This window comes from Hemitrygon akajei, chromosome 13 (assembly GCF_048418815.1).
Source record: "Hemitrygon akajei chromosome 13, sHemAka1.3, whole genome shotgun sequence".
Classification (NCBI taxonomy): Eukaryota; Metazoa; Chordata; class Chondrichthyes; order Myliobatiformes; family Dasyatidae; genus Hemitrygon; species Hemitrygon akajei.
This window is the reverse complement of record NC_133136.1, coordinates 32803608-32818241: the sequence shown is the minus strand read 5'-3', so window position 1 is coordinate 32818241 and position 14634 is coordinate 32803608. Positions and strand designations below refer to the sequence as shown.

General features: G+C 46.9%; 1 protein-coding gene across 1 annotated transcript in view; it reads right to left on the bottom strand.

The window, feature by feature from the left end:
• atp8b5b (ATPase phospholipid transporting 8B5b) overlaps positions 1-14634 on the bottom strand; it is a 145105-nt gene that overhangs the window by 61795 nt on the left and 68676 nt on the right. Inside the window, exon 13 of the mRNA XM_073064367.1 lies at positions 3201-3409. Coding sequence (XP_072920468.1) covers positions 3201-3409 — 209 coding nt within the window. The remainder of the gene's footprint in view (positions 1-3200; positions 3410-14634) is intronic.

Below are 14634 nucleotides of genomic sequence, written 5' to 3'. Positions count from 1 at the left end.
ACCGCTACCCTGTGCCGCACATACAGGACTTTGCAGCAAACCTGCACAGGGCAAGAATATTTTCCAAAGTAGACCTCGTCCGGGGATGCCATCAAATCCTGGTGCACCCTGAAGACATCCCCAAAACAGCACTCATCACCCCGTTCGGCCTGTTCGAGTTCCTCCGAATGCCGTTTGGCCTGAAGAATGCCGCACAGACGTTCCAGCGGCTAATGGAAGCAGTGGGATGTGACCTGGACTTTGCGTTCATCTATTTAGACGACATCCTTATAGCCAGCTGTAGTCCCCAGGAGCATCTGTCCCACCTCCGCCAGCTCTACTCCCGCCTGAGTGATTTCGGCCTCACGATCAACCCGGCCAAATGCCAGTTCAGTCTCGATACCATCAACTTTCTGGGCCACAGGATTACCAAAGACGGGGCAACACTTCTGCCCGCCAAGGTAGACACGATCCGCCACTTTGCCCGGCCCAACATGGTCAAAGGCCTGCAGGAGTTCGTTGGTATGGTGAACTTCTACCACCGTTTCCTCCCCTCAGCAGCCTGTATCATGCGCCCTTTGTACACCCTGATGTCGGGTAAAGGCAAGGACATTACTTGGGACGAGGAGGCTGCGGCCACTTTCGTTAAAGCCAAGGAAGCCTTGGCAGATGCCGCAATGCTAGTGCACCCCTGAACGGACGTTCCGACCGCACTCACGGTGGACACATCCGACACAGCAGTCGGTGGGGTGCTGGAGCAGCTCATCGAGGGGCGCTGGCAACCCCTGGCGTTCTTCAGCAAGCACCTACGACCACTCGAACTAAGTACAGTGCTTTCGACCGGGAGCTGTTGGCATTGTATCTGGCAATCCAGCATTTCAGGTACTTCTTAGAAGGCAGGCCGTTCACCGCATTCACGGACCACAAACCGTTGACCTTCACGTTCACGAAGGTGTCCACTCCCTGGTCGGCTCGCCAGCAGCGACATCTGTCCTACATCTCCGAGTACATGACGGACATCCAGCATGTCTCGGGAAAGGACAACGTCGTGGCGGACGCACTCTCCAGACCCTGTCCCTGGGGGTGGACTATGCAGCACTGGCGGAGGCGCAGCAGGCAGACGACAAGATGCCCAGCTACAGGACCACAGTCTCGGGTTTTCAGCTGCAGGACTTTCTCGTAGGCTCAGGTGAGAGGACCCTCCTGTGCAACGTGGCTACTGGCCAACCTCACCCCATCGTCCCGGCAGCCTGGAGGCGGCGAGTTTTTGACTCAATACACGGTTTGGCGCACCCATCTATCAGGACAACTGTATGGCTGGTCTCCAGCAAGTTCGTGTGGCACGGACTTCGCAAGCAGGTCAGTGAATGGGCCAGAACGTGCGCGCAGTGCCAAACAGCCAAGGTGCAGTGGCACACTAAAGCCCCGCCACAGCAGTTCGAACCCACCCACTGGAGGTTCGACCACATTCATGTGGATATCGTGGGCCCCCTACCAGTGTCCCGAGGAGCGCGGTACCTCCTAACTATGGTAGACCGGTTCACGAGGTGGCCAGAGGCAGTCCCACTCACCGACACATCTGCCGATTCCTGTGCCCGAGCACTGATTGCAACCTGGGTAGCATGCTTCAGGGTACTGGCCCACATTACCTCTGACAGAGGCGTCCAGTTCACCTCCAGCCTGTGGTCGGCTGTGGCCAGCCTGTTGGGAACGCAGCTGCACCACACAACTGCCTACCACCCACAGTCAAACGGACTAGTGGAACGCTTCCACCGTCACTTGAAGTCGGCTCTCATGGCCCGCCTGAGAGGACCTAACTGGGTGGACGAGCTTCCCTGGGTCCTGCTTGGAATTCGCACAGCGCCCAAAGAGGATCTGCACGCCTCGTCAGTCGAGTTGGTGTACGGCGCGCCCCTGGCCGTCCCAGGAGAGTTCATACTAGCCCCAAGGGGGCAAGATGAAGAACCTGCAGCAGTCCTGGACAGGCTACGCGAAAGGCTCGGCAACCTGGCCCCTGTACCAACTTCACAGCATGGACGGACCCCGACCCATGTACCCAAAGACCTGCAGAACTGTAAGTTTGTGTTTGTACAAAGGGGCAGACACTGGGCACCGCTACAGCGGCTGTACGAGGGGCCGTTCAAGGTGATCAATAACAACGGGTCCACGTACATTCTGGACATTGGGGGGAGAGAGGAGGTTTTCACGGTGGACTGACTCAAACCAGCCCATGTGGACTTGGCGCAGCCGGTCGAGGTTCAGGCACCGCGGCTCAGAGGCAGACCTCCCAAACAGAGGCTGATCCAGACTGTGGACATTGGGGGGTGTATCGCCGGTTCTGGGGGGATGGGGTTTATGCGGCGACCCACTTTCTGCGCAGGCGAACCGGCTCACAAATAGCCAGCGCGCGGGGGGAGACTTTGGTAATGCACCTCTGACGTCATTTCCGCCCGGAGAGGGCGGGCGCTAGGGATTAAATGCCAGCGCCGCGAAGTTTGAATAAACTAGACTCAAAACGACTTACTGAATGCGTGTCATTATTTCAGCGCTGTGTGTAGCACATCGCTACAATGTACAGTAAATTAAGAAAGGACTGCCTTTGCATGAACTGCTGTACCACACAAAGGTGACAACATTCTAGCAATAAAAAAGGTGGGGGGGGGGGATGACAACACTGAAGAAAAGAACCAAAGCTTTCAGAAAGTATCAGTCTTATATTTTATCATATCTATTAGGATATAGCTTGAAATGATCAAGGAAACAAACATATATTTTCTTGCAATCTTTAATACAAATGAGGAATGCAAAATTATCAGTTATTGCTTTCCTATATGAAAATTCAAACTTCAAGACAAAAGTTTAATTACTTTAACCTACTACTTGCACCTAGCATGGATTTAAGAGAGGTTGGTTTTCCTCAAATAGTTGACAGTGTTCACATTATAATTCGATTAAATAGGATTCACAAAGAAAATACTCAGTTTGTACAAACCCCTTATGGGGGGCTGAATGTACCACTTTGATTTGTGAGCATTCTTCCAAATATTGTGCTGTAGCTTTAAATAAAAAAGTGCCTAGAAAATGTTGCAAATGATTGAACATGTCACTTCTGTATGACTTCTACGCATATGCTAGAAATTATAGCAAAGGATCAAAAAATCAAAAAATCATGCAGTGTGTTTTCTCAAGAGATCATGAAAAGTATTTTTTTAGCTCCTTACCATACATTTTGCCATTGATTGTGCATTTGTTAAACAGCATGATATTCTGTGTCAGAGTTCCTGTCTTATCAGAGAATATATACTTGATCTGTCCAAGTTCCTCAGTTAATGTAGTTGTACGTGCGACCGCAGGAGTATCTTTCTTTGGATAATACATTTTGCTATCCCAGTCAATGTAGAAGCTGCTACCCAAGCGAATTACTTCAATACTAGTAAAAGAACACAAAGTTGCAAATTGCAGGAATAATTGATTACTTTCATTAAGATGTTATTAACAAATTAATTTCAAGCTAAAACAGTTATCCACCTTGAGTAATATTCTTAATTACTATTCTCTTTACTGAGGTATGTATGATGGTAAACCATTCCCTGACATTTACAGAATTGCTCACACTTTAATGACTTCAGGGAAAGAAGATAATTTACTTGCTAAAACAGCTAAAATAGGTCAACTAATGGAGACATCACAGAGGGAGATCAGAATCTTTTTGATTCCCTGAGAATAACAGTTCTGCCCTTCACTGCCAGCATATTCCAGATGATCAAGTGATACAGGGAAACGGAGATCAAGTGTGAAAACTGTCCTTTGAGATAAAAGCTGCACTTGAAGTTAAAGAAGAATTTCTTTACAATGAGAAGGGATGTTATTCATGAACTGCAGCACCAATATTAATTTAGTTACTCAAAGCAACAAGAAGAACAAAAGTATTTGTGGATGACTCATGCCATTGAGATGAAGGAATTTTTGTATTTTGGATTTATTTGCTGTTTGGGGAAGGTATTGGATTGTGCAGCAAAAATACTACTTAATCTTTAGGAGGCTGGCCAACCATGAAGTTTATCATGATTGCATCATGCAAGCACAATTAACTATGTTGTTTATTTCCTCTAGAGTAGGTTACATGGTCGGTACAACATTGTGGGCTGACGGGCATGCGAAGTGCTGTAAATTTCTATGTTCTATATTCCATGGTACAGAGCTCAATTTAACTTTTTTTCTTTTATTTAAAAATGATCAGCATGGAAACTGAATGGCTATCAGCTCTAGGTGGAGTCCACACTCAGGGAAGAGGTCTCCGGATAAGGGGCCATTTAAAAATAGTATGAGAAAAAATATATTTGTGAAGAAGGTTGTTATTCCTTCTGAATCTCACCCTCAGAGGACAGTCAGTTCTCAGCCATTGTGTAATCAAGGCTGAGCTCTAAAGAAATTTGAACCACAACATAAGCCATGAAATTTACCGAATGATGAACACAGTTCAGGGAGTCAAAAAACACAGAAAAGTGAAGCATAGGACATCGAACATAGATCTGTTCAACGTAAAACAATCTCATTGGCCCATGATGTTGTGCCAAACAAACTGAGCTAATCCCTTCATGCTCCATATTCCTGTTTTCTGCATATTTGTGTGCCTGTCTAAGAGCGTCTTAAATGCATCTATCTTTTCAATGTCCACCTGGCTGTTCATTCCAGACACCAAAACCTCTCTCTGTCTGAGAGACTTGCTCTGCACATCTCCTTTCAATGTTCTCCCTCTCGTCTTACATGCAAGTACTCTACTACGAGAAATTTAGACTCTTGGAAAAAGACTCCAACTATGTAATCTATCTTTGCATCTCATAATTTTATAGATTTCTTTCAGGTTACTCTTGATATATACGGTACTGTGGTGATTAGCACAATGCTTTACAGTACCAGTGAACCGAGTTCAATTCCTGCCCGTCTGTAAGGAGTTTGTACGTTCTACCTGTGACCACATGGGTTTCCTCCAGGTGTTCCGGTTTCATAGGTTAATAGGTCATTGTAAGAGCAAACACAAGGAAATCTGCAGAAGCTGGAAATTCAAACAACAACACACACAAAATGCTGGTAGAACACAGCAGGCTAGGCAGCATCTATAGGGAGAAGCACTGTCGACGTTTTGGGCCGAGACCCTTCGTCAGGACTAACCAAAAGGAAAGATAGTAAGAGATTTGAAAGTAATGGGGGGAGGGGGAAATGCAAAATGATAGGAGAAGACCAGAGGGGGTGGGATGAAGCTAAGAGCTGGAAAGGTGATTGGCAAAAGTGATACAGAGCTGGAGAAGGGAAAGGATCATGGGACAGGAGGCCTCAGGAGAAAGAAAGGAGCGGGGGGGGAGCACCAGAGAAAGATGGAGAACAGGCAAACAACTAAATATATCAGGGATGGGGTAAGAAGGGGAGGAGGGGCATTAATGGAAGTTAGAGAAGTCAATGTTCATGCAATCAGGTTGGAGGCTACCCAGCCGGTATATAAGGTGTTGCTCCTCCAACCTGAGTTTGGATTCATTTTGACAGTAGAGGAGGCCATGGATAGACATATCAGAATGGGAATGGGACGTGGAATTGAAATGTGTGGCCACCGGGAGATCCTGCTTTCTCTGGTGGACCAAGCGTAGGTGTTCAGCGAAACAGTCTCCCAGTCTGCGTCGGGTCTCACCAATATATAAAAGGCCACACCAGGAGCACCGGACACAGTATACCACACCAGCCGACTCACAGGTGAAGTGTCGCCTCACCTGGAAGGACTGTCTGGGGCCCTGAATGGTGGTGAGGGAGGAAGTGTAAGGGCAGGTGTAGCACTTGTTCCGTTTACAAGGATAAGTGCCAGGAGGGAGATCGGTGGGAAGGGATGGGAGGGACAAGTGGACAAGGGAATCGCATAGGGAGCGATCCCTGCAGAAAGCAGAAGGTGGGGGAGGGAAAAATGTGTTTGGTAGTGGGATCCCGTTGGAGGTGACAGAAGTTACGGAGAATTATATGTTGGACCTGGAGGCTGGTGGGGTGGTAGGTAAGGACAAGGGGAACCCTATCCCGAGTAGGGTGGCGGGTGGATGGGGTGAGGGCAGATGTGCGGGAAATGGGAGAGATGCGTTTGAGAGCAGAGTTGATGGTGGAAGAAGGGAAGCCCCTTTGTTTAAAAAAGGAAGACATCTCCTTCATCCTGGAATGAAAAGCCTCATCCTGAGAGCAGATGTGGCGGAGACGGAGGAATTGTGAGAAGCGGATAGCCTTTTTGCAAGAGACAGAGTGGGAAGAGGAATAGTCCAGGTAGCTGTGAGAGTCTGTAGGCTTATAGTAGATATCAGTAGATAGGTCGTCTCCAGAGATGGGGACAGAAAGATCAAGAAAGGGGAGGGAGGTGTCGGAAATGGACCAGGTAAATTTGAGGGCAGGGTGAAAGCTGGAGGCAAAGTTAATGAAGACAACGAGCTCAGCATGCGTGCAAGAGGCAGCGCCAATGCAGTCGTTGATGTAGCGAAGGAAAAGAGGGGGACGGATACCGGTATAGACTTGGAACATGGACTGTTCCACAAAGCCAACACAAAGGCAGGCATAACTGGGACCCATGCGGGTACCCATGGCTACACCCTTGGTTTGGAGGAAGTGGGAGGAGCCAAAGGAGAAATTATTGAGAGTAAGAACTAATTCCGCTAGACGGAGGAGAGTGGTGGTAGAGGGGATTTGGTTAGGTCTGGAATCCAAAAAAAAAACGAAGAGCTTCGAGACCATCTCGGTGGGGGACGGAGGTATATAGGGACTGGACGTCCATGGTGAAAATAAGACGGAGGGGGCCAGGGAACTTAAAATCATTGAAAAAATTCAAAGCATGAGAAGTGTCACGAACATAGGTGGGAAGAGATTGAACAAGGGGGGATAAGACAGTGTCGAGGTATGCAGAAACGAGTTCGGTGGGGCAGTAGCAAGCTGAGACAGTGGGTCTACCTGGACAGGCAGGTTTGTGGATCTTGGGTAGGAGGTAGAAACGGGAAGTGCGGGGTGTGGGAACTATGAGGTTGGTGGCAGTGGATGGAAGATCCCCAGAGCTGATAAGGTTGGTGATGGTATTGGAGACAATGGCCTGGTGCTCCTTAGTGGGATCATGATCAAGGGGTAAATAAGAGGAGGTATCAGAGAGTTGTCGCTGTGCCTCGGCCAGGTAGAGGTCAGTACGCCAAACAACAACAGCTCCCCCCTTATCAGCGGGTTTTATAGTGAGGTTGGGATTGATGCGGAGGGAGCGGAGAGCAGAGCGTTCGGAAGGAGTGAAGTTGGAATTGGAACAGGGTGTGGTGAAGTCAAGACGGTTGATGTCCCGTCAGCAATCAGCAATAAAGAGATCCAGAGCAGGTAGAAGACCAGAGCGGGGTGTCCATGAAGAGGAGGAGGGTTGAAGACGGGAGAAGGGGTCATCGGTGGGTGTAGGAGAGTCCTTGTCAAAGAAGTAAGCTCGGAGACAGAGCCGGCGGAAGAAGAGTTCAGCGTCATGGCGTACGCAGAACTCGCTGAGGTGTGGGTGAAAGGGGACAAAGGTGAGGCCCTTAATGAGGACAGAGCACTCTGCCTCAGAGAGTTGAAGGTCGGAGGGAATGGTAAAGACCCGGCACGGATGAGAGATGGGATCAGAGGGGGGAGAGAGGCTGGTAGTGTCACTGGAGAGGGAAGGGTTGGGGTGAGAGGAAGATGGAGCCTCTGAGGGCCCAGGAGCTGATAATGGGATCTGAGGGAGAGGGGATTGCACAGCACTGGAGAGGGAAGGACCACCATTCAGGGCCCCAGACAGTCCTTCCAGGTGAAGCGACACTTCACCTATGAGTCGGCTGGTGTGGTACACTGTGTCCGGTGCTCCCGGTGTGGCCTTTTATATATTGGTGAGACCTGACGCAGACTGGGAGACTGTTTCGCAGAACACCTACGCTTGGTCCGCCAGAAAAAGCAGGATCTCCCAATGGCCACACATTTTAATTCCACGTCCCATTCCCATTCTGATATGTCTATCCATGGCCTCCTCTATTGTCAAAATGAATCCAAACTCAGGTTGGAGGAGCAACACCTTATATATCGGCTGGGTAGCCTCCAACCTGATGGCATGAACATTGACTTCTCTAACTTCCGTTAATGCCCCTCCTCCCCTTCTTACCCCATCCCTGACATATTTAGTTGTTTGCCTGTTCTCCATCTCCCTCTGGTGCTCCCCCCCCCCCCTTCTTTCTCCTGAGGCCTCCCATCCCATGATCCTTTCCCTTCTCCAGCTCTGTATCACTTTTGCCAATCACCTTTCCAGCTCTTAGCTTCATCCCACCCCCTCTGGTCTTCTCCTATCATTTCGCATTTCCCCCTCCCCCCACTACTTTCAAATCTCTTACTATCTTTCCTTTCGGTTAGTCCTGATGAAGGGTCTCAGCCCGAAACGTCGACAGCACTTCTCCCTATAAATGCTGCCTAGCCTGCTGTGTTCTACCAGCATTTTGTGTAGGTCATTGTAAGTTGTCTAGTGATTAGGCAAGGGTTAAATCAGGGGTTTTTGGGTAGTGCGGCTTGAGGGCCAGAAGGGCCTATTTGGTGCTGTGTCTCAATCAATCAATCAATCAATTCCAATATGTAAAATACCACTCCACAATAAGAAAAGCCCTTGTCCCATTTCTGGATTTAACTTTGTTCCCAATACATATATATCCAAAGCAACACACACAAACTACTGGAGGAACTCAGCAGGTTAAGCAGCATCTATAAAACTTCAGGCCACGATCCTTCTTCAGGACTGGAAAGGAAGGGGGAAGAAGACAAAATAAAAAGGAGGAGAGGAGAAGGAGGCTTGCTAGAAGGTGATAGGTGAAGCCAGGTGGGTAGGGAAGGTGAAGGGCTGGAAAGGAGGAATCTGATAGGAAAGGGGAGTAGACCATAGGCCAAAGGGACCCAGGAGGAGGTGATAGGCAGGTGAGAAGAGGTAAGAGTGGGGAATAGAAGAGGGAAGGGGTAGGGAAATTTTTTTTACCGGAAGGAGAAATTGATATTCATGCCATCGGTTTGAAGACTATTCAGACAGAATATTGCTCCTGAAACCTGGGGGTGGCATCATCATGACACAAGAGAACTGACATGTCAGAAAGGGAATGGGAATTGGAATTAAAATGTTTGGCCTCTGGCAAGTTGCACTTTTGGCAGATGGTGTGGAGGTGCTCAATGAAGCGTTTCCCCTAATTTATGACGGGTCTCACCAATGTAGGTGAGATGGGCAGGTGTAGCACTTTGGCCACTCTCAGGGAAAGGTACAGGAGGGACATTAGTGGGAAGGGGCAAACTGACGAGGGAATCATGGAGAAAGCGGTTGCTGCGGAAAGCGGAGAGTGGGAGGAGGGAAAGATATGTTTGATGGCAGGCCGGACCAAACTGCTGAGAAACTGCGGACACATACTGGATTTGATTAATGGCTACCTAGAGCTGAACATTGTCCTTAGCTTAGTACTACTTGTATGTCCTCATCGTTTACCTTTGAGGATGCAGACCATAATTTCAAGATCATAGCATTGAAATCCTTTTTGTAATGTTGTGAGATTATCTGGGAGTGATCATTGTCTCATTTTACCATGGCAAAACGAATTCATCGACTGTTTATTTCCCTCCATAGGTGCTCCCTCACCTGCTGAGTTCCTCCAGAAGTTTGTGTGTGTTGTTCAATTATGTAATACTGTGAGTAGTCTTATGTAACTGAAGTTCTAGGCATTACTCGTGAGACTTTCAATATGAGACTCACTAGAAGTAAGTTGTGAGTATTGATGAATTACAAGTTAAGTAAATGTTGTTGAATTGTTCTAGTTGAATTTTTAAGGTCATCACATATAATATAGGTACTATTTATGTGAACCTCACCTTATATCACTTAAAACATTACATGAGATTTCATAAATGAAATTGAAACCAAGATGAAGTCATGAACCAACCTATATGTGCTTTGCCTATAGTGAGAATATAAACAGACGGCTGTGAAGGCCAAGTCATTGGGTATAATTACAATGAATGTTGGTAGGTTCTTGTTTAGTAAGCAGATTAAGGTTATGCAGAGAGGGCAGGAGAATGGGGTTGAGAGGGATAATGAATCAGCCATGGTGGAATGGCAGAACAGACTTGATGGGCCAACAGTCTAGTTCTGATCCTATGTCTTAATGTATTACATAGAACATACATAGGACATAGAATAGAACAGCACGGTACAGGCCCTTCGGCCCACAATGTTGTGCCGACACTTAAACCCTGCCTCCCATATAACCTCCCACCTTAAATTCCTCCTAATAGCTGTCTAGTAGTCTTTTAAATTTCACTAGTGTATCTGCTTCCACCACTGACTCAGGCAGTGCATTCCACGCACCAACCACTCTCTGAGTGAAAAACCTTCCTTTAATATCCCCCTTGAACTTCCTACCCCTTACCTTAAAGCCATATCCTCTTGTATTGAGCAGTGCTGCCCTGGGAAAGAGGTGCTGGCTGTCCACTCTATCTATTCCTCTTAATATCTTGTATACCTCTATCATGCCTCCTCTCATCCTCCTTCTCTCCAAAGAGTAAAGCCCCAGGTCCCTTAATCTCTGATCATAATCCATACTCTCTAAACCAGGCAGCATCCTGGTAAATCTCCTCTGTACCCTTTCCAATGCTTCCACATCCTTCCTATAGTGAGGTGACCAGAACAGGACACAGTACTCCAAGTGTGGCCTAACTAGAGTTTTATAGAGCTACATCATCATCTCGCGACTCTTAAACTCTATCCCTTGACTTATGAAAGCTAACACCCCAAAAGCTTTCTTAACTACCCTATCTACCCTATCTACCTGTGAGGCAACTTTCAGGGATCTGTGCACGTATACCCCCAGATTCCTCTGCTCCTCCACAGTACCAAGTATCCTGCCATTTGTTTTATACTCTGCCTTGGAGTTTGTCCTTCCAAAGTGTACCACCTCACACTTCTCCGGGTTGAACTCCATCTGCCATTTCTCAGCCCACTTCTGCATCCTACCAATGTCTCTCTTCAATCTTCGACAATCCTCTACACTATCCACAACACCACCAACCTTTGTGTCATCTGCAAACTTGCCAACCCACCCTTCCACCCCCACATCCAGGTCGTTAATAAAAATCACGAAAAGTAGAGGTCCCAGAACCAATCCTTGTGGGACACCACTAGTCACAACCCTCCACTCTGAATGTACTCCCTCCACCATGACCCTCTGCTTTCTGCAGGCAAGGTAATTCTGAATCCACCTGGCAAAACTTCCCTGGATCCCATGCCTTCTGACTTTCTGAATAAGCCTACCATGTGGAACCTTATCAAATGTATTAATATAATGAATAGGGCATATGTAGGCTATATGTTTTCCTTACTTAGCCTCACCATTCAATATGATCATAGCTGTCAAAGCTGTATTTTTGAACAGCACTTGTCCTTTATACACACATATCACTTGCTAATCCTACTGCGCTTGCAAATGATATTCCCATCTTCAACCTACCTTTCATCTCCAAAACCATTAAACAGACTTGTGGCTTCCAAAAAATATGCCCATCATCACCTCCAATCAAATTTCCACATTAGTTCTGTCCCTTCCCACCTGCATCCATGACACTTCTCATGCCCTCAGTCTCTCAGTTACTTGCAGATTCCTGGCCCTGACAGCCTTGTTTTCACCATGGATGTTCAGTGTCTATACCTTTCTACTCCCCATCAAGGAGGTCTCAAAACTTCCTGTTTCTTTCTTGACAAGAGAACCACCCAATTCCCCTTGACCACTGTCCTCCTCCGTCTGGTGGAACTAGTCCTCATCCTCAACAATTTTTCCTTCAGCTCCTCCCACTTTCTCCAAATTCAAGGGGTAGGCACGAGCACCTGCACAGGCCCTGGCTATGCCTGCCTCTTTGTTGGCTACGTAAAACGGTCCATGTTTGAAGCCTTCCCTGGTAATACTCTCCAACTTTTCCTCCACTGCGTTGATGACTGCATTGGTGCTGCTTTATGCATCCATACTGACCTCATCAATTTCATCAACTTTGTCTGTAACTTCTGCCCTGCCCGTATATTCACTGGACAATTTCTGACACATTCTTCCCCTTTCTTGATTTCTCTATCTCCATCTCTAGAGACAAACTGTCAGCCAACATCTTTTATAAACCTACTGATTTCCATGTATATCTGGACTATACCTCTTCCCACTCTACCTCCGATAAAAATTCTATTCCCTTTTCTCAGTTCGTTCACCTCCACTGCATCTGCTTCCAGGATGTGGCTTTCCATTCCAGGACTTCAGAGATGTCGTTCTTCAAAGAACGGGGGTGGGGGGGGGCCCCACTATTGATGTTGCCTTCAGCCGCATCTCCTTTATTTACTGAACATCCATGCTCACCTCATTTTCCCATCATCTTAACAGTGATAGAGTTCTTGTCCTTGTCTACCACCCCATCAGCCTCCGCATCCAACACATCATCCTCTGCAGCTTCCACCATATCCAAAGATTTCCTACCACTAAACAAATCTTTACATTCCCCTCCTCCACGCTCTGGAGGGATCACTCCCTCCACGATTTCTTTGTTCATTTGTCCCTCCCCACTTATCTCACGCCCGGCACTTACCCCTGCAAGTGGCCGAAGTGCTACACCTGCCCATTAGCCTCCATTCAAGGAGTAAAATTGTCCTTCCAGGTGAGGTAACACTTCACCTGCAAACCTGCTGGGGTTGTCTGTTGTGTCCGGTGCTCCCAGTGAAGCCTCCTCTACAATGGTAAATTGGGGGGCCGCTTAGTTGAGCACCTGCACTCCATTTCCCAAAAATGGAACTTCCTGGTGGCCAAACATTTTTAATTCTCATTCCCATTCCCGTTTCGACATGTCAGACAAGAGCCTCCTCTTGTGCCAAGATGAGGTCACCCTCAAGTGGAGAAGCAACACCTTATATTCCATCTGGGTAGCCTCCAACCTGATAGTATGAATATTGATTTCTCCTCCCAGTAAAAAAAATTCCCTCCACATCCCTTTTTCTCTATTCCCCATTCTGGTCTTTTACCTCTTCTCACCTACCTATCACTTCCCCCTGGGTCCCTTCCTCCTTTCCTTTCTCCTATGGTTCACTCTCCTCTCCTATTAGATTCCTTATTTTCCAGCCCTTTACCTTTCCTACCCACCTTGCTTCACATATCACCTTCTAGTCAGCCTCTTCCCCCTCACGCCACCTTTATATTCTACGTCTCCCCCCTTCCTCCTCAGTTCTGAAGGAGGATCTCAGCCCAAAATGTCAACTGTTTATTCATTTCCATAGCTGCTGCCTGATCTGCTGAGTTCCTCCAGCATTTTGTGTGTGTTATACTGGAGTCCTTGTTGTCTAATTAAAACTTTCCTCCTGGGACTTTAAATTTTAACTGAACGTTTAGTCAGAATTTGAACTGAGAGGAGATCACTAATAATACTGATCGCCCAGTAAGCACCTATAATGGATAGTTAATACCAAATGCCCATTTAATACTTCGGCAGCAAACCAAAAATCAACCCAAGGTATCTACAGATCTCAACTCATGAAGCTATTCAAATCTGTATCAAGTTTTAGATCTAAAAATATTTGGATATGGGTTGGAAAGTTTTCAAGGGATATGTGCCACAGTGGGCAACTTGGACTTGTGCAGATGTGCATCTTAGAAACATAGAAAACCTACAGCACAATACAGGCCATTTGGCCCACAAAGCTGTGCTAACATGTCCTTACCTTAGAAATTACCTAGGGTAATAGTCCTCTATTTTTCTAAGCTCCATGTACCTATTCAGGAGTCTCTTAAAAGACCCTATCATTTCTTATCCAACATGGACAAGTTGAGCTGAAGGAACTGCTTCCAGGCAGTATTACTCTTTGACTCTGAATGTTAGTTACTTAGTTACATTAGCTGGGGCGGTATGGTAGTGTAGTGGTTCGCACAACACTTTACAGTATCAGCAACCAGGGTTCAGTTCCTGCCGCTGCCTGTAAGGAGTTTGTACATTCTCCCTGTGACCATGTGGGTTTCCTCCGGGTGCACCGGCTTCCTCCCACAGTTGATAGATTAACTGGTCATTGTAAATTATCCCATGATTAGGCTAGTGTTAATTCGGGGGATTGCAGGGTGGCATGTCTCAAAGGGCCTATTCCACACTATATCTCAATATTAATTTCCTTTGCTGGCTTAATATAAACTATGGGAAACTCAGGAGATTAGGCTCTGCTTCCTCAAGCTCTGTGTTAGATTCTGATCCTGTTTCCTCCAATTTCTAATTGTTTTCTGGGGCTCTGAGAAGAGAATTTACATTTGTTGTTGAAACCATAGGCAGTGCCAGATTTCTTGGAGTTCTTCAGTGGAATTGAAAGGTCATCAGGAAAACAGGCTCTCAGAAACTAGTTTCCTAACATTCCAAAAAGGTGTGAGAGTAGAGGGGAGGGGGTGATCACTAAGTGGCATAAACATAAGTATAACATTGAATAAAACATGAATATAACATTGACAATTAGAAGGAAAACTCAGGATTACTTGAGACATCTTCGTGGGAGGTGAAATTTATTACGGTACAAGAGGTCTGAGAGTGAATGAAGGCACCAACATTGGACACAAAAATGAGAGAAAATAA